Consider the following 20,775-nt stretch of genomic DNA (forward strand, 5'->3'; position numbering starts at 1 on the left):
TTTTTTTTTTTTTTTTTTTTTTTTTACTTTAGTGGGTGCGGCTTATATTCAGGTGCGCTCAATAGTCCGGAAATTACGGTAGTTTAATACTGGCACAATATGCCCATTTCGATGTGTATGCCTTTTCTCAGATGTTTGTTTTGGTGGTGGTGGTATACACAGCACAGTGAGTAAGCAGAACCATGTGCAGATGAGTGCACATGGTCGCTCTTAATAAACAAACTGCTGAGTGAATTAATTGGGAGGCAGTGGGCTGTGTACAGACACTCTGTAACTTCATTCATTTGGCTAAAAACTGTACTTACGTGGCGGTTGTATGAATGTCAGTGGACATCTTGCTGACATGCGGACTATTAGATGGTACAGAATCTTTGATTTGGGAGATTCACCTCTTGAAATTCTTAGTAACTGTTGAATCTGTAGAAGCTGGATTTCATGCAAAAATAGACATTTTCTTCAGAACAAACATTTTTACTTTGATACTTTAAGTGGAATAATCTGTCAATACTTTTATTCAAGATTTTGAATGCAGGCCTATAACCTGTATTTTTACACTGCTGTACACACTTGTAATAATCCTATTTTATATGGTGGGTTTTGTTTTGTTTTGAGTTGCAGAATTTTTATTTTGAGGTGAACTGTTGCTCTACTTAGACTGAACCTGGGTGCCCCCATAGCCAAATGGCAACTTTAAAATAACTTTAATTAGACTGAACCACCAAACACACCTGACGTAGTAGTGGGACAGAGGCATGTTCATGTCCTGACAAACCCCCAGGTGCTCTGGGTCGAGCAGCTGGCACTCAGGGGATTGCAGGTAGCGTGCAAATCCGTCTAGACCCAGCAGCCCCCTCTCCCTGCCCTGGGCCGACGGCTCATAGCGCCTCAGGAGCTCCCAGCAGCCCTCGGTTGTTGCCAGAGACAAACCCTGCTCCGTTTCCAAGAAGAGGCGGAGGTCCTGAGGGTCCAGACACTCCCGGTCCTTGGACAGCTGCACCAATAAGAAGTAAACATCGGGCCGGGTGCAGAGCTCGCAGTAGGCCTCCTGAAACTCCTCACGAGTCACATGGGAGGTCAGCTTCTCCTTACTACGCTGGATCTCCTTAAAACGCAGACGCACCTGCAGAAAAACAAAAGAAAAACTGGATGAGAGAGAGTCACGTAGGATGAAAGGCAGACAGTTTATTGAGCGAGAGATGAAGTGAATTAATTAGTCAGCCAGCATTAACCCTCATTCATTCAGTGAAGCAGGCAAATTTGATTAAACCTCAGTTATCTTGCCTCAATAAGGATATTAAACTGACCCACATTAAACAACACAATGTAATAATAATAATATCTTCCCTCTAACCAAGTCTCTGCCCTCCCTCCATCTCTTTCCTTCATCTTTTTCTTTTGGTCTGCTTCCTCTTTTTTCCTCTTCTTGTTTTTTTCATTTGCTCTCAGTAGGGACGGGTTCTGATAGTTCAGTTTTGGATGCATGTTAGTAAAATACCCACATTGGTTGAGCTCCACAGCCAACACATCTCTTATCAAATATTGTATTCACATTCTGGGTTTGGATCTCTTTTGCCTCTCTCTCTCACACTGCAGGCATCAGGCATGGTAAATGTTCCAAAGTCAACAAAATGCAACATCTGCCTGCAGGAAGGTCCTCACAATGAAGGTGTTATTTGCTTAAATATCTGCCATCCAATATGTTAAATTAAGAACGTGTTATTTTTGATAACCTGAGAACAAGTGAGAATTACCCACCGCTGGTTTTAAACTGTATTCTGTGTATGGGTTAAATAAAGCAAGTTTTCATTCTCCACCAAACAAACTACTTAAAAAGATTTGATAAGGAACTTGAAAGGATTCAGATTCAACAAAATACTTTCCGATCCCATCCCTCCTTCTCAGCCCAAGCTTGCAAAAATCTTCCCTCTGAGATATGAGTTCTCGCAGGTTGTCAGCAGTCGTCTCACCTGTCTGACCCCCATACAGACCTCTGTGCTTTCTATGTTTCCAGGCTAATCCTGTCTGTGCTGCTGTGCCAGTCAGCAGGTGATACAGGAGGAGCAGAGTGGGAAACGGCACATCAGAAATCCATACTAACAAAAGCAGAAAAGCAACAAATCTCTTTTCATGAGGGATTAAATGTTCTGCTGCTTCAGATACAGGATCAGGCAGCAACACTGACTTCTGCCGGGGCTGCTATCAGCTGCAGCTCTGACATATAGTCATGATTACAAAGAAGTTATTACAGGACATGGCGGTGCATTTCTTTGCAAGGCACCTGGTAGCTGTGTTTTAACTTCAGGACAGAACTCTGTTCATTGCAGTTCTGTGTGAGGAGCCTCTGTATGACAGTCCTCCTCTACAAATACATTCCTGTCGTTGAATTTCTCATTTATGACCCATGAGAACCTGAAAATACTAGCAGGGCTCATTATTTTCAGTTTTATTGTTCTGTGTTTACTAGTTTTAAAAGTTGCTTGAAACAGAAGAGTCAAAATCTGATTTAAGTGCAAGACAAACACTGCAGCGTAATGGCTTTTTTTATGGATTGTGGTGCATGATCAGCAGCTCATTTGCATTCAATTTCCAATTTGCTCTTCAGTATTTTTTACCGGAAGCATTTCCTTAGCTGGGGTCATCACAAAAGAGTCTTTATGTAAATTGCTGAAATCAGCGTCTTCCTGCATCAAGTCTCCCAACAAACATTTGGGGGCATTAGGACATAACATCAAGATGAATATCAAGGTTTGGACTGATCTGTCCCTTCTCAAAACATGTTTTACATTTTTCTATTAAAATTTGTGCAAATGTCAGAGTATCTGATCTTGAGTTTGACAAATGCTCATGTGCAGCATTTTTGTCCACATGATGCAGCAGCATGAAGATTTTAAATTGCCCCTCACCTTGGCTTCCTTGATGCCGGGGCACAGTTTACAGATGGTAGCGACTGCTACATCCTCCGACACGATGCCGTAGCCGTCTTCATCCACCTGGGCGAACTCCGCTGCCAGCCACTCGCTCCTCATCTTGCTCCCCAGGCTGCCCTCCACAGCCACACCCCCTCCTTCACCCAGCCCTCCGCCACCTCCCCCAGCCCCGCCAATCACAGAGGGGTGGGCCAACAGGTAGCGAAGGCCTGTCACCCAGATGTTGGCCACATCAGCAGACAATGCAACCAAGTCCAGAGACTGCAGGGAGGGACAGATAATCAAGACTACTGGATGGATGGATGAATGGAGGGTAAGATTATTTACTGTATATTGTGGAAGAGGAGACAGAAACTGCATCTAAACAAGGACCGTGTAACTTTATTCCATGCATCCATTTCTTCTTCTTCCCTCCTTACCTGGTAGTCGTCCCCATGTATGATAGAGAAGGCTGCCTCCTCGGCCAGGTGTTCAGAGACAGGGCCGTTATGGAGGAAGGTCTCTGTGCTCTTCCCGGTGCGGACCTCCCGGATGCTGGAGACGTCCAGCCGAGCCCGTTCCCCATCCTTCTTAGAGGGCTCCCAGCGTAAGGAGCTCAGGTCTTGGTCCAGGGTGTAGAAACGACAGTAAACCCTGGAGTTGGGCCGGATCTTCTTCAGCTCACACCCGCCCTGCATGAACGCCAAGCAGTCGGCTGCGCTGCTCACCTGGGATGGAAAACCAGCAACAACATTGTGATCTATATTCAAATACAAAAGTAAGTTTGTTGAATTTTTTGATTAGGCATTTCCGGTCTACCTTCTTCTCAGAGGGCATGCTGCTGAAGGACACAGTCTTCTTCCTGCCTCCGCCCACCTTTTGTACTGAGGGATCCTGGGAAAAGACAAACACAGATGGCCAAGAGGTCAAAATGAGAGGAAGAAATGTTTCTACATGTGGAGAGGAACAGCTATAGAATCAGACTTAAACACACTCGACACCCACTTGGTCTCTATAGATAGTAATTCAAAGCTATTATTCTCCCGTCATTAAAAAAAACTATAGGCTAAGTATATCAGTAACACTTTATTTTATGGGTCCCATATTTTCTGATTGTTTCCTGTTTCCTAAAGATTTTCTGGTATTTAGCTGTTAATCAGATATTTCCTAGAAAGGCCAACACAATTTGGTACTAATTATATGGGAAATAAATGAAAGGTTAGTTGCTACAGTTGTTAAAAGATCATTTTGGTATATTTTCCCATGTTTTGGGGTTTAAATGACTGACTGCTGGAATACCACTGCCTCCATCTGTTTGTCTGTGTTATGTGACTTTCAGTGGTGGAAGAAGTAGACCCTTTAAATAAGTACAACTACCACACGGTAAAACGTGTATATTGTTTCCACTTAATATTTCAGCACATGGACACTAAAAAACGTCTCATGTTTTATAGGATGATTAAAAGTTTTGACATTGCTGATGCACTGGAAGTTTCCACACTTAAGGTTAGCACTGGGTTGTTCTTTAAATGTACAACAAAAGGATCATTCTGCAAACTATGCAAATATTTTAATATCACATACTTAACATTCTTGGTCTTGAGGGTAAAAACTTATTAACTTCTGGCTTGAATTTGGACATTTTTGGGCTTGTTGGTGTTTTCATAGCCTTTTTCTTCCTCTTTGGCTTTTTTAGTACAGAGGAGACGACCCACCGTGTAATCTCCTTCTCTAAATTTGGTTTTGCAGGAAGGGTTTTCATGAGCAGGAATAGAAGCTCTGTGCATGCAGAAGTGTCTTTTTATCTGTGGGTTTGGTGCACAGAGAAGAACAGAGGCTAAGACACACACACACACACACACACACACACACTATATATATATATAAACATACATATATATATTTTACTTGTGAAGGTCAAGCTTGTAATTTTAGCATTTAAGGATGTTTCAAATGTAGGGAACAGACTGAGACATTTCTTTGTTTATGGATGACTTTCTGCTGAACAACAGGACTATTTGCTCATGTACTGTCTAAACAACATGAAATATTTCCATATTTGGTGTAATAACAAGATTTTATGGTCAATTCTGTATCGTCACTGTCATCAAATGTCCAGCTTACATTATTGGAAAGAGACTACAGAATTTTGGGTTTTAATAAGGTCAGAAGTGAATAAAAAAATCTGAAATAAAAAAAATTGGCTAAAATTAAAATATTAACAACATCCCGTTTTGTTGCAGCATTCACAACATGTATGAAGGACAAGAAAGAACTGTGAGTGGATGTCTGTGGCTGGTATGTTGTGTTATGTGGGTGTTTTTATCACCTCTACTTTATCTTCAGTGTTTTTCTTTCCACTTTCAAGGCCATTTAACTCTGAAGCCATTTCAGATACTGAAGGGAAACAGCCTTTTACTGCAAATACATCTCACTGAATTTATCAGTACAGCAAATCTGCACAAACGAAACAGTGCTGGCTGATCGCAGTAGCTGGGGAAAGGACTGTTCGCGGGAGACGTGGCCAACTCAGCGCCACATGTAATTACTGCTGTCATTTCAGCTCAGACCATCGCAGCTCATTACAAAATCAGTGAAGAGCTATTATCGGGGCCTTCTGTGAAAATCCCATGCTGCAGCGCTAATGAAAGCTAACTTTACAATGACATTTGCTCACCAAGCAGAGATGAAGCTGCCAATCAATCTGTCACTAGCTGGAGATAGCCAGAGGCAGAGATCTTAGCAGGGTAACAAAACAGGTGTGTACCATGTACATGCGTGTGTGTGTATGCACTGTAAGGAAAAACCACGCTCTACAGAGTAAAACATAGGAAGGGGTGGTTGAATGGACATACAACCTTTAAACTTTAACTCCTTCATCAGACACCATCTAACTCTTCTTCAAATATTATTGGACAATTGTAACATATCACCAAACCCACAAAAAACTGAAGTAATGGAGACCCAAAGGTGGAGCTTGAGCTACTTTATTACCTGCTTCATTACTTTTTTGTGAAAACAGTCAGGACAACAGTTGCAGTGAGTAAATGAACAATGGTCCAATCATTCATTCTTTTCCCAATTAATTATTTGGTCTATATAATTTGTCAGAAAGTTTAGAAAAATTCCCATCACAGTTTCCACAGACCCCAAGAAGATAGATATTGACTTTACTGCGGAAGAATCCTAACCATTAAATGTACATATCTGAGAAGCCGGAACCAATTAATGTTTGCTATTTTTGCTTTTAAAAATTACATTAATAAATGTGTGCACACACTTATCTAGAATTTGGGAGCTGTCAACATCAACCACAGACATACAGCATGTTAAAATCCACTACATTTAACCACACCACACATCTAAAACCTGTTATTTACAAGAAATGCTCCAAAAAATGTGAAAATAGAAAAAATTGTTAATTATCAAGCTGATAAAACAACAACTGTGGTCTTTTGTCTTGTTAAAGAGGACCAGGGGTCAGAAAATTAAGATTAAACACCTACATACTTGTATTCTGCTGCTCTGTGACTGCAGGTTTCACAACCATCCACATCCTCTGAGGTACAAAGAGGATCTGCCCACGCTAAATCTCCACCACCAATCACAGACAGACAGATTGAGCTGATATGTGATGAAAATGTGTCCAGATTTTTAAACGTCTGTGTTTTTTTCAGCTTAATACCGAGAACACTTTATTGTGCAGCATAGTAAAAACACATCTGACATCATTTCTGAATGAAGGAAAAACACTTTCTCCCAAACGCAAACTGCACTACACTCATTGAGCACTTGATTAGGAACACCTGAACACCTGCTTATTCATGCCTTTATCCATTAGCCAAACATGTGGCAGCAGTGCAGTACATAAGATCCTGCCGTCACAAGGTTTACATCTAACATCAGGATGGGTACCACACAGGCCAGTTTAAGTATTTCTGAAACAATGTATCTGCACTGGGCAGCAGTTCTGTGGACAGATGAGAGAGGTCAGAGGAGAATGATCAGACTGGTTGGAGCTGACAGAAAGGCTACCGTAACTCAGATAACCACTCTTTACATCTGTGCTGAGCAGAGAAGCATCTCAGAATGAGCAACAAATCTTGTGGCTGATGGACTACTAAAATCTGAGGTTGGGTAGCTGTGGGTAGCTGCAGGCTCACCAAAACTGGACAGTTGAAGGCTGGAAAAAATGTAGCCTGGTCTTATGAGGCAGCAGATTATAGGGTCAGAATTTGGCTTCAACAGCATCAATCAGTGGACCCAATCTGTCTTGTATCAACAGTCCAGTGGTGGTGTAATGGTGTGGGGAATGGTTTCTTGGCTGTTCACTTTTGGCCCCTTAGTTTACCATCTTCTAATGGCTACTTCCAGCAGGATAATGCTCCATGTCACAAAGCAAAAGCTGTCTAAAATTGGTTTCATGAACATGACAATCAGTGAACTTCAGTGACCTCCCCAGTCACCAGATCAGAATCCAGTACACCTTTGGGATGTGGGACAACAGGAGATTGGCAGCATGAATGTGACGCTGACAAACCTGCAGAGATGATGTGAGTCAATCACATAGAGCACAATCTCAAAGAAATGTTTCCAACATCTGGTGGAATCCATGCCACAAAACACTGAGGCTGTTCTGAGAGCAAAGGAAGGCCCTACCCGGTGATAGTAAGGTGTTCTCAATCAAGTGCTCAGTGAGTGTAGTATATTTCCCGTAGCTCGAGTAAATGTCGTAATGTCTGCACTGTGTAAACACTTTTTCTGTTGGCTACAAAAAAGGTCAAAAATAATTTCCAACCTGATTTCAAACTGAAATCAGATAAAACTGCAATGAATGTCTGCTCTTGTGAGAAACTAAATATTGTGTATCTCTGCTTTCTCTGAGTGTGTGAAGAGCTGTGCGACAAACACACATAGCAGTAACCTGACATCATCATCCATAGATGAACATGAAGGTATCAGCCTGAGCTTGGACTGGAAATCCAGGTTGACAGACTCTCGGTGGATCTGTTTTACAGCCTCACTCACTCAGCTTCACAACCAATAGCAATGTTGTTGTATAATGAACATTTTATCTATTGTTAATATCATTTTTATGTGACAGGCAAATGTACACAGTGATTCATAGTTAAACAAGCTGTGGCAGCCTGCTGGCTCCCAGGAGATCTATGTGAAAACCTCCTGTCGCTCACAGCTGATCTATTGTCCACAGAGTATGAATTAACAAGGCCAGACTCTGTCCTTTGTTTAAATCTGACAACTTTACTTCCCTAATACGGACAGCCCATACACACACACACACACACACACACACACACAGTTCAGTGCGTCGCACTAATGTAATCAAATCAACATCTTAACAGTTGTATATCTCGTGCACCTGAATGTGTTTTTAAAGCCGTCTTTTTAACTCTCAGAAATCAAAGCGTACAGTGTTTTCACTGGAACACACACGTGTGTCCAGTGATTAACTGATTATGAAGGAACTACATTTCAGGCCTGAAATTGTTGTCACAGAGTCATGTAAACATTCTTGGTGGATTTGTGGATTTGAAGCCTTGCAGGGCTCAGTTCTGCTTCCTGAGCTCTGAGGCTCTGACAAATCTGGGCTGCAGATAAGGAGTTGGGGGACACCTGAGACAGCCTACAGGACTCTGGTAGGTCTGGAGCCTCAGGTGAGGTACTGTATACAGTGGATACCTGTACCTGTCCTAGAGGAAAGGAAAGTTTCTGTCTCTGAGTCAGTTTCCATCTGAATTTAAACCAAACTTCAAGAAAACTGACAAAAATCTAAATTGCCTGAAGGTGTGAATGTGAGTGTGAATAGTTGTTTGTCTGTATATGTTGGCCCTGCAATGGACTGACGATCAGTACAGGATGTACCCCACCTCTGGGATTGGCTCTAGCCCCCCATGATCCTTAAGGACAAGCAGTATAGATAATGAATGAATAATGGATGGAAATGAAAATTAACACGCGTTTCTATCCACAACTGTAAAACAAATAGCAGTTGCAGTTGGTTTGTCAAGATAAACAGCTGGTGCCATTAAACCACTGCAGAAGAGGAAGACACAACAAGAGCTGAATAAAGGATCCAGTATAAACCTCAAGTGATTTTATTAAAAATGTAGAAAACATGATGGAAACAACAACTTTGTGCCTGAGATATTTCAGTGACCAACTTGCCAACAAACAAAAACAACAAGTCTATGCCTTCTTCAGTTGCCTACATATGACAGGAATTCAGTGACTGAATTTAGGTTTCCTGTCATGAACTGAAGTTGGGCAAGTGGAATTTCTGCAGTGTGCAGTGTGTTACATGAAAAGCAAAGGGATGTCTAATGATATTTCACTCCAGACCAGAATGAGCACTGCCATCTCTCAGTCCAGCTCTACCACTCAAATGCCATTTAAAAATAACTGAGAAAGGGTCAAAATTACTGTATGCTGTATGTTGATGTGGGCTAAGCTTAGAAAACTCAAGAATCAACACTGAAATTAATGGTTTTGGGGAGGATTTGAATCTTCAACTGATCTCTCTGTCTTAGCTTAAAGGATAACTGGTATTTTTTGGCTGTAAATGATTGATAGGGACAAAGAAATCTTTGGAATCAGTGCAATATTGAGTGTATCTAGGTGTACCTGGCTACCAATAACACCTACTGCAATGTAAACACACAATGTGAATGTGAAGATACATCCACTAAAGTGCTTGTTTTTTCCACTGACAGGCTCTGGTTGTTATTATAAGTGTCTGACAACATTATGGAGACAATTCCTACAGAGACAGAGCTTCTCATTAAAGAATATCACTACCAGACTCCATTGATAAAAACAATAATTTTACCTTGCAGAACACAGGAGCTGCTGGAATACTGCTGCCTCAATCTGTTACTTTGTTTGTGTTATTGTGTGACTTTCAGTGATGTAAGTATTCAGATCCTTTACATAAATACCACAATAAGACAAATGTAAAAAAGTAACAGAGTGGGAAAACAAGGCCCAGGTTCAAAAATACTTGTTATCCTTTAACAGTGCCTAAATGACAGCAGCAAAGACATCAGTGAACTGTGCTGAATCTACAGCTCAACGTCTTCTTCAGACACACACACACACACACACATATGTCCAGGGAGCTCTTGTTGTTACACATGAGCGAAGTGGAAAAAGTTCATCAGACACTTTAGGCAGTCATCCACTGCACAGGAAGCCACAGAGGGTCTCATTCAGACTCCTAGATTAGCTCCTCTAAAGACACTGTATGTGGAGCATTTGAATGAGCTCTTGTTCAGGGTAAATGAAGTGGGCGGGACCGAGCATCAATGGAGCAGAAAAAGAGGGCAGCAGCTACACTGGGGCTGGGCTCAGCAGGTATAGAAGGAAGCAGAGCAGGTGGACAAGGTCGTCATTTTCCACTCGGGATGTTTTCTAAATTCTATTTTTGTCTCACTCGTGCTTAAATATTAAATTTCATTTACTCACTAAAATCTCCTTAAACACAGTCTTTGACCGTTCATCTGCTAAAATCCAGAGGAGAGGAGAAAGGAGTTGATAAAAATGTTGGGAGTAAGTATTTATATATTCACATTTTTACGTTTCTTCAGTTTATTTCATTTTGAAGAACCTCTGACTACATGTTCATCCTTGACCTTGAAAACAGCAGTCTCACCACGAGGTCCATTTAGTAGCTGCTCTGGACCTTTTGACTCAAGAATATTTTGGACCTCTCACCTTTACGGCAAAACACACAATAGAAAGCCATTTCAGTGCTCAGAAAGAAATAGAAATTTGAACATCTACAATCCCCACTGCTGATGCAGATCATGTGGTATGACTGAAAGCTCCAGAACATCTACAAAATGGACCTTGTGGATGAATAAACATTCTTACTGTCAGTACATACAATATAAGTCATAAGGCAAGTATTAATTTCATAAATGTTATAAACCTCAATATTCTCTATATTATTTTACTATTTAGATGCACTCAGGCACATAACCTTCAACCCATCAGCCATTTCTCTCCATTTTCTTCCTCACTTTCTAAATTTAGATGCATTTTCTGAGCGACATCTGTTGCTCAGTGACCTAACTGACCATATGTTCACTATGTCTAATATATACTATTGAATGAAGTGTTTTTGCAGCAGAAAACTATGTGGGGGACATAGAATCCAGGTGGAAAATAACTGAGTGTCCATTCAACTTGAAAATCACAGAGGAAATGATGAGATGTGGTTGAAAGCCAGAGGTGGAATGTAACTAAGACCATTTACTCAGATACAGTTTTAGTAATAGTCATTTCTACTTTATTTCAGGTGGAAATATTGAACTTTTTATTCCACTAAGAAAGTAGAAAGCAGTTAAAACCAGCTCCAGCAATTCTGCCTACACAGGACTTTTACTTGTAATAGAATATTTTGACATTGTAGTGCTGGTATCTGAATACTTCTTACTCTGTTGTTGAAAGCCTCGGAACCATGTCCTGTTCTAATTCAAAAACCCAGCGTATTTTCTTTGGAGGGAAGAATGGTGAAAATTACAAACAATGAGGACAGAACAAACACAACAACAATTACCTTAGAGAATGAAAAGAGAGGGAATGAGGTAGAACGCAGGGGGGCTGAAAATCATTGCCTCATCCCATTCATGAAACAAACATGTATTGATTTCCAATTTCAATATTCCCACACCTCCCAGCACACGGAAACAAACAGGGAGGCAGAGAGGTCAGAGTTTCCGATAAAGGCTGTTTGCTTGTTTCACTTTGTTCACGTAACTGTCCCACAAAATGTCTTTTTTATTAAGTTGGTCAGCGAGGCGGCCGGTCAGACGAGCTTAGAGAAAGCAGGTCAGCGGGTATTTAGGTGGACAGAAGTGGGGGGCAGGGGGCAGGAGTGGCCATGAACTCATGTGTCTGTCTCTCTGGCTGTGTTAGTGATGCCATGAGGCAGCGAGGACATTTGGGAACACTGATGTTGTTGAGGCTGTCATTAATGTTCCACTGTGTGCATGTGTGCATGTTGCATGTTTCTACCGTCGCTGTGACAACTCAGTACACGACGCCATCCAGGAAACTATGGCCACATCCTCCTAAAGCCTTTAATGCAGCGCTCTGTTTGGCTGAAAAGGGCATCTATCAGTTATAATCCACAGCCTGCATTAAGCTCCATCTCCCTCTCTCTGGTTTGTTTTACTTCTGTGCTCTCTTTAGCTCAGATTTGATCATTCTCTCCATCACTGACTCGCTGCCAGGGGGAAAAAAAAGAAAATCTCAGCACAGATGGAGAGATGGTAAAGAGAAATGGGACCAAAAGCTGGAGGGAAAAGAGAGGAGATGCTAGAAAGGTCAGACAAGTAAATTAAGAGAATGGGTTAAAAATGAAAGGATGTTCTTTGTGAAGATGGGAAAAAACAAACAATACACAGAAATCAAAAACAACACAAGGCAAAGAGGCAAATTGAATGAAAGAATAGATGATAGATGAAAATTGGATTGAGATGCAACAAGTGGGGAGGCAGAGAGCAGGAGGATAAAGGAGCAACAGCAGAATAAATGGACACAGAACAATAAGTCATTGTACTGAACAGCCATGGACAACAGATGAAGTGGTCACAGCAGCTGGCTCTTCACTCAAAATAAACTATTCAGCCTGTACCACAGAGACTTAAATTAGCCAAACAATACAGCAGAACTGTAATGTTACATGTATGACCACAGAGAAAGACAGGGCTTTATCATTTAACCCTTTAATCCATACAGCCGGTCTTTAGTGACAGTGGACTACAATACACTCTGTCTGGTTCATTCATGAACTTCAAGTCCTCAGCTCCCTGGTATTCATCAAACTATTTGTTTTCAACAGTGCTGTGGTGACAATGAAAAGCATTGTTTTTCTAACGCTACAGACCCATGGTATGGAGGACTGTGTCATCTTCTGTATGCTGGATGTTAGTGGTAGTGTGTAATGTTGGTTTTTTTTTTTCCAGTTTGACCTTGTGATGGCACTGTTGCCCCACTGTATGAATAAATACAGACAGTGATGGATATGCCTGCTCATATTGTCACAGTAACATGATGGTGTCAGGTTTAGTACAATTTCTGCTAATAGAGCCTCCTAAATCTTACACACTGGTCCTTTAAAAGCAGGAACAGATGTGAATAACAAAGCTAGCGAAGGCGATATGAACTCTCAACAGACGAGGTATCAGCAGTCTCCAGAGAAGTAAGGAATGATGAGGGAATCTCATATAGTCACCTCAGCTGCCTCGACCTTGGTGCTATGAATGAGAAAGTGGATTTCCTGGCCAAATCAAAACTGAAGTATGCATTTGAAAAAACACCTGTGCATTTATCGGGTTAAGAATGGTAAAATATGAGCAGCAAGGCATCAAGGCAGAGTCTTCTACCACAACACAGAGAAAAGAATATAAAACAAAAAACAGACCCTGTTCAAAACCTTAGTGGAAAAGGTTTTGTAGCCAGATGTTGGTGATCCCAACAACACAGAAGCCCAGGCACAGCAGCAGCAGCAGCAGCAGCTGAGAGGCTAACAAAGATGTGGTGCTGGTTCTGGGTCTGGTTGGCACAACACATCTCCAGACTCAGCTGTCTCACCATCAGGCTCGACAGACTGCAGCTGTTTGAGTTGGACAAACTGAACCCAGGTGTGGGAGGCATTTTAAAAAGGCTGTGGAGGTTGACTGTAGACAGACTCAAGAGAGAGGGTTCTGGAAAACATTCAGCAGCCGAGTAGAGGAAGAAAGACATGAGCACCATGACCTTACTGTGTGATAGCAGGCTCATAGTCTGGGAGATTTTATCTCCATTTTTCCATCTCCTTACGCAGATTTCTTAAGCGCCTGAAAATGAACTGATGAGCTGTGATTAAGGCTTGATTATGCATTTCAAGCTTGATATGAGCATGGCTAAAAAATTTGCATTCATCGGTTATTCACGGAGGTCATCATCAGACAGCACATCTCAAAATTTAGTTTAGTGATGTGTCATTGCCACACCTGCCTCGAAAATGCAGTCTGTCAACACGCCATGGGCATTAATCTGCTGCTGTAACAGCCTGCACTCTTTGGGGAAAGCTTTCCACAAGATTTTGGATCCTGGCTGCAGGGATTTGCTCCCATTCAGTCACAAGAGCATTAGCGAGGTGTAACACTGATGCTGGAAGTTTTTCAGTTCATCTCAAAGGTGTCTGGATGAGGCTGAGGTCAGGGCACGGCGCAAGCCACACCAAAGTAGGAAAACCAGGTCTTTATGGAGCTGGCTTTGTGCACAGAGGCACTGCCATTTTGAAACAAGAAAGGGACCGGCTGAACATATACCTCTGACTATATACACACTGCATACGAATAACAATAAACATATCACTCCCCACAAGCTGATTCAAGTTTGGGACAATCATTTACCAACAACAAAACATTTTTTAAATAAAATTCTTCTTTGCATAAATGCAAATAGTCTCAAAGAAAACTCTGACTGAGATAATGCATTAAATTAATTTGAAAGCAGAACCTTTAACAATATCTTGATAACATTCTTTTTTAGCTAAAATATTCATGTACCCATTTCTATATGTTTTCCATTCATCCATTCATCCATCTTCTGCGGCACACAAGGCAGCCCAGACATCCCTCCCCCAGCAATCCCAGTTCCTCCTGGGGGATCCTGAGGCATCCTCAGACCAGATGAGTTATATATAATCTCTCCAGCGTGTTCTGGGTCTGCCCTGGGGTCTTCTAACAGCTGGACATACCCGGTAGAGGTCCAATGGAAGACACCCAGGGGGCATCCTAATCAGATGCTCCTCTAATCAGCCACTCAACTGGCTTCTTTTGATGTGAAGGAGCAGCAGCTCTATTCTGAGCTCCCTCCGGATATCAGAGTTCCTTACCCTATATCTAAGGCCAAGCCTACATCCTACGGAGGAAACTCATTCCAGCCACTTGTATCTGCAATCTCATTATTTCGGTCTTTACCCTGAGCTCATTACCACAAGTGTGGGTCCAAACATAGAGCCCAGTTTACTGCAGCGTTATAGCATCTTCGTGTTTGTGTTTTTGAAAAATTATACAAAACAATACAAAGATGGAGGGGGAGGAGCCACAGCGTAGCACTCAGTGTATTTTTAATACTAAAACAGAGAAACTGGTTGTATTCAATCCTGGAGCATCACCACTTTGATGTGTGCTACAAACCAGCACAACACACAGGAGCTTTAGCTGTGTCAACATGTCCTGCACAGTGACCTTCAACAGCTGTAGCACACTGGACACTGGTTAAGCTTAAATGAACTGACAGAGTCAATGGGAACATTACTGTAAAAATCCATTTAAAACTGTGACAATACTCAAACACATGTACTACACACACACTCATTCATCAGTCCCATACTGCGTCTGTGCCCTGCCTCAGTGTTTCCATCCATTGACCAACTTGATGATACAACTTGTTAACCTAACACACACACACACACACACACACACAGACTGCTGAATACACCAGGCCAACACCTGGCAGTTGCATAAATCCACTCCCATTCCGATCCCATGATCTGGCTAATGATCCCTCAGCACATTGGCAGTAGATTACCACAATAGATTACCGCGCTGCCGTCGGCACCCTCAGTTTTACAGCCGCTAATCCACCGCAAAGGACGGGCCACTGTGTATGACACACACACACACACAGACACAGATGGTTGACAGTCACACTTCATTTTAATTATGCAACTAAGATTATCATTTCTGTAATATTGTATTTGTACATTCTATTTAAAAAAGTGGTGATGGACACTTTTTTGTTTTAACTTATCACTATGAAGTAAATGTTGATTTCACAATGTAATGACTGTAGAGTAATGACACCATCATAGTTTAGACTGATTCCCTATAAGCCTCACTTTCATTATGCCACTCTGTCAGCCACCAGGTACAAATCTCCAGGGAAAATGAAAGTTTGATTTACAGCACAAAGGAAGTGTATCTGCCATTGTGCACAAGTATATCCAGCTGCAGCCACAGCGAGAATCTGAAGGGCAAACATGAAAGAAGAAGAACTTCCAAAGGTGGGGCTGCTGCTCAACCACAACAGAAAGAGGACAGAGGACCCTCTGGGACTGACTGGTTATCTGTAGCCCCAGTGGCCAGTCTGACTGTGGAGAGGACTGTGGGACTTGAGTCAGTTGTATGTAACAAAACCTGCCTACTTATTAATCCAGCCAGATGATCTACTCTGCCTTTATCACTGCACTGAGATCAGAGTTTGCGCCAACATTAATATAACTTGGAAATGCTAAGGAGAGAAAAGTTGAAAAGCAGTCTATTGCCACTTTAGGAACATATCTAATCACGTTTCATCAAAAATTCATTTCATTTAGTGTGAATAATAACTGATACAGGAAACAGTCCTTTTAAAATACAGCAGAGCTTTTCAAGGTGTGTCCTGGTCTGTACCACACTCAGTCTTCACACAACCTGAACAGATTGTACATTTTTTGAAAGCTTTAAGTCTCCTGATTCTATCTGTGCAAAACATTTTAGGATCCATATCACTGTACCAGCTGTTGACACAGAACTGATTCATATTTGTGACTCCAACGTGTAAAGTTACTGTTACAGGACATTCATTCTATTTTTAAGCCAATAAAATGTTTGTGTCTCTGTAACTTTTTCAGTTCAGTATCGGTTCAGTATCTACTCGTTTTGAGTAGGGTAGATACTAGATACGAAAACCTTTGAAACTGGTATAAAAGTGGAAAAAAGGATTTTAACTTCTTTCATTTGAATCTACGTTTTAAGTTTTCAGTTTCATTTTTCTACACAAGCCACCAAAAAAACATATTTCTCTCTCTTGATTTCAGCCTCCCATTCACACTGAACAGGCATTTTTCATCTTCAAAAGCAGTGCTTCTCAAAAATAGTCTCCAGAATGAGTGAATCTGAAAATGCAGGTCTCACTTCTCTAGCGTCAACGGGGAGAACAAAGCTAATCCACATTATGACACGAGCCAACTTTTGCTTCAAATTCTCTGTTTGTGTGTCAATAAAGTTGATCACACAGTAGAGGTGTGGTCATTGGATCTGTATTTACTGTGCGTTTAGACTTTAAGATGAAACAAGGTACACAACAGTAGCGATTCCAGCGTCACCGCAGAGTCATAAAACTACTAAAAGCCCATCAAAACAGTTAGAAGAGAGTGCAGCCCTTTTGTCTGTGTGTGTGTGAGAGTCTCTTTCAGCCTGATTTACCTTCTCTTATGCTAAATTGCACACAGACACTGTGCGCTGACGGAGCTTACTGAAAGATGGGATGGACAGAGTGTGCTGAGAAAGAAATAGAGTCAGTGTGAAGGAGCAGAAAAGATAAAAATCTAATAAACACTTTGAGGGAGTCGTGCGAAACCAGAATGATTAATTGATATCCGTGACCAGAAGTGTCTGTGAGTGGGAGTGTGTGTGTGTGCACTGATATTTCAGTGCATGCCCACTGATTGTATTTGGGTGAGTCATCCAATAAAAGGTGTAATAACTCTGATTCCTGCAGCACCTCTGTGTGGTTTTGTTTGTTGCTTCCTGCACAGTATGGATTCTGCACTGTAGAGTGAACTGCTGCAGCCAACACAGTCAGCTCAATTCTAACCATTATAAATGATCAACAATTATCTTACAACAAATTAGTCACACCAAGTCCAATAGGCCATAACATTCAGGCCTGTGGCCTTTTACAAAGCCTCACACCTCTGCAGTGACCTGAACCTCAAATGGTTTGTGAACATGTTGTGATGGTGAGGTGGGTCATTCTGTAAACAAGAACACCAAAACTAGAAAAAAAGCTTTTTTCTGTTTTCTATTTGTGTCTTTGGGATTTAAATTCTAGACTGTGCATGCAGTCAACAGAGATATACTGGAGCAAGACCAAATGACATCAAACATATGCAGTCAGTTTGAGTTTCATTGTGGTCGTATTGAGTTTTTGTTGTTGCCTTTTTCAGTGACATTTTGCAGGTGAAGCCCAGATCTCCCATTCAGTAATCCACACGAGTCAAAGACCTCAGCTATTATCTTAGTGAGTATGACAGTATCTAAATTGATGGAAATGATGGCTGATGCTATTAAAATAAGAACGTGAGACAAAATAATGTCATTACAAGCTTTTTGGAACTTTCAACCATATCTCATAGTTTCCATCTACATTACACAGTTGAAAGTTTCAGCCCTTTACACCTCTGCTCAGCCTCGTCCTGCTCTCTGCGGTCACCTTCGCTGTGTTATAATGCAGCCAGATTCACTGTACATTTGTTCTCATTTACAAATCTGTCTCTTTCTATTGTCAGATAACTGAACGAGGATGAAATTGTGATTTTATTGCTGTGCATAAACATTACATGTAAACCAGCAGTCATTCTCTAGTTGCTTTGCTGCCATGATAAAATTATTCAAATAAAACAGAAATGACAACAGCTGTGCTCTGAGTTCAAGCTCTACCAGGATTTAAAATGAATGATCACAGAGAAAGTCAGAGATGGCTAAATGTTGTCTTCACTAGCCTACATCATAATTTTGGAAAAGCTTATTTACATGTCAGTTTCACTGAAACAGGATTGTATTTCAGATGTACACTCTGGAGGCATTTGGGGCGAGAAAAATGCCATTTTAGTTTGGATGGAGGGCTGAAACATGTTGTTTACAAATTTAATCTGCATAATGTAGATATGTTCACAGCTGAAACAAAGAACAAGTAACTGGAGATAATTCTGTCACACATGCTGACCCCAACTTCAAGAATGAATTTCCCTAAAAGATTACTAATTGTAATAAACACAAATTATCTGCAAGTGATGGTTGTTTTCACTCTCTCTTTATCTGCCAGTTATTTTTTCAGTGATTGAAAAGATTGGGAAAATTGTCCATCATAGTTATTGAGAACCCAAGGCGACCTCTTCAAATGTCTTATTTTGTTCAACCAACAGACCAAAACCCAGAGACAACCGGTTTACAGCAAAGTAAAACAGAAAGAGAAGCAGGGAATAACCACACTGGAATCAGAGAACGGTTTATATTTTTGCACGAAAAATGCCTGGAACAAATAATTGTTGAATTGAAATTCCTTTTACATGTAACCACAAGAATTAACAATTAATTTTTGACATATGAAACTGTGTTTTGGTTCTGATGATTAACAGAAAACAAAACATGGTGAAACTACTGATATTTTGATGCTGGAGCCACTGAGGTGGTCCACAACAGCCTCTTTGCATCTGTGTAAATATGAGAATAAATGACTGGGATGGGGGGATGAAATTACAGCGGTTGCATGTGATTGCAGGTTTACAGTTACCAACCTGGTTCCTCGCACTAATCTGGACTCTTGTTGGTGAAGCTCCAGCCTCATGCTGTGTATATGATTGTGAAGGACAGAGTTGATGGGGACGGTTCAGTCAAAGCCCTTCTGCACCACAGACTTGCACACACACACTCACACACACACACACATACACACGCATGCTCCCACAGTATTAACAGGCTACTCTCTGGCTCTCTGCCCGTCTGCCCTCATATAATGAAGAGAATCACTGATGGATTTCAACAAGGCTTTCTGCTTCACCTTTGGTGATTCACTGCACACATACAAACAAGCTCTCTCTTGCTCACACACACACCCACACACCCACACACACACAACAAAAAAAACAATGGCCCTGGTTAAAAGATGTGCTCTGGAATACACTACATTGCTGGACCTGCTAAAGTGATTGTGTTTTGTCATTCAGACAGAGGTGACTTTTACATTAAGGTTCCTTAAAGTCCACATTAAGCCTGATTTTAGCCCTGACTTAGTTGTCCATGACTAATTTTTCAATTTCTGCCACATCAACTGCTGATTTAATCACCTGAACAATCAATGATCTGGCTCGTAAACAATCAGGTGGATTGCTGGCAGGTCAGAAATTTTGGTTGGCTGTTGTTATAAACTGTAGTGAGCTTCCTTTAATTCTACTGAAGAAGTATTTAACATGATAAAGCTAAAACTGTTTTTTGAAATACTGCAAAAAAAAGTTTGGCTGTGGTAGAAACAAATGTACCAGTAAAAGCTAAACTAGACTTTAATTTTCTTTTGCTGATTTTGTCAAAAGTGTCTTGGTGACTCGCACACTTATTTACACACAACACCAACATGTTGAATCAAAAGATGCATTTCTTACAGGGCTTATGTGTGTATATGCACTGTTTTCTGTCCAATCCAGTGGCTTGTGCCGAAACATTTGGCCATCTCTTCAGCAGCTGCTAATGCTCACTGCCTTCTGCAAAATGCTGCACGTAAATTAAACAACTGTGACACCAGAGGACAAACCAAACCCACCCAGACAGACAGGACAGGCCAGCAACCTCTCTTTCATGTCTAGACAATTTCCCAGTTTCAACCTCTTTAACCTCTAAATCTCCCTCTGTGCAGCTTCATATTTCTCTTTACTCCTCCTGAATCCCACCGCTCGTCGTCTCCTCTGACCCTCTAAACGGTGCATCTCCCCTTCTCTGCCTCTTCTATGACTTTTATCTCCCTCTCCTTGTTGATCACCTCTTTTCTCTTTGCCTCTCTGTCCTTCTTTCTTGCCCTTTTCTATCACTTTCATTCCTTGCTATTGTCTGCCCTTTATCCCCACCCTCCTTTTCTCCTCCTCCATCCCTCCATTCAAGCATTACTGCTATCAGGGGAGGCCTGGAGGGGTCTTTAGGCAGTGGCCACAAGGGGCCCTTATCCAAAGCAATGACACACTTCCAAGTCAAGAGGACATTTGTTATGTAACAGCTTAAAGCTTCCCGGCTTCTCTGGTGGGCCTCTGACTCGGCTGATA

General features: G+C 41.4%; 1 protein-coding gene across 1 annotated transcript in view; it reads right to left on the bottom strand.

Annotated features, from left to right (window-relative positions):
• plcl1 (phospholipase C like 1) overlaps positions 1-20,775 on the bottom strand; it is an 88,923-nt gene that overhangs the window by 24,910 nt on the left and 43,238 nt on the right. The window contains 4 exon segments of the mRNA XM_018704401.2: positions 729-1,120; positions 2,904-3,188; positions 3,347-3,634; positions 3,726-3,800. Of these exon segments, the coding sequence (XP_018559917.1) occupies positions 729-1,120; positions 2,904-3,188; positions 3,347-3,634; positions 3,726-3,800 (1,040 nt within the window).

This window comes from Lates calcarifer, linkage group LG1 (genome assembly GCF_001640805.2).
Source record: "Lates calcarifer isolate ASB-BC8 linkage group LG1, TLL_Latcal_v3, whole genome shotgun sequence".
NCBI classification, from domain to species: Eukaryota; Metazoa; Chordata; class Actinopteri; family Centropomidae; genus Lates; species Lates calcarifer.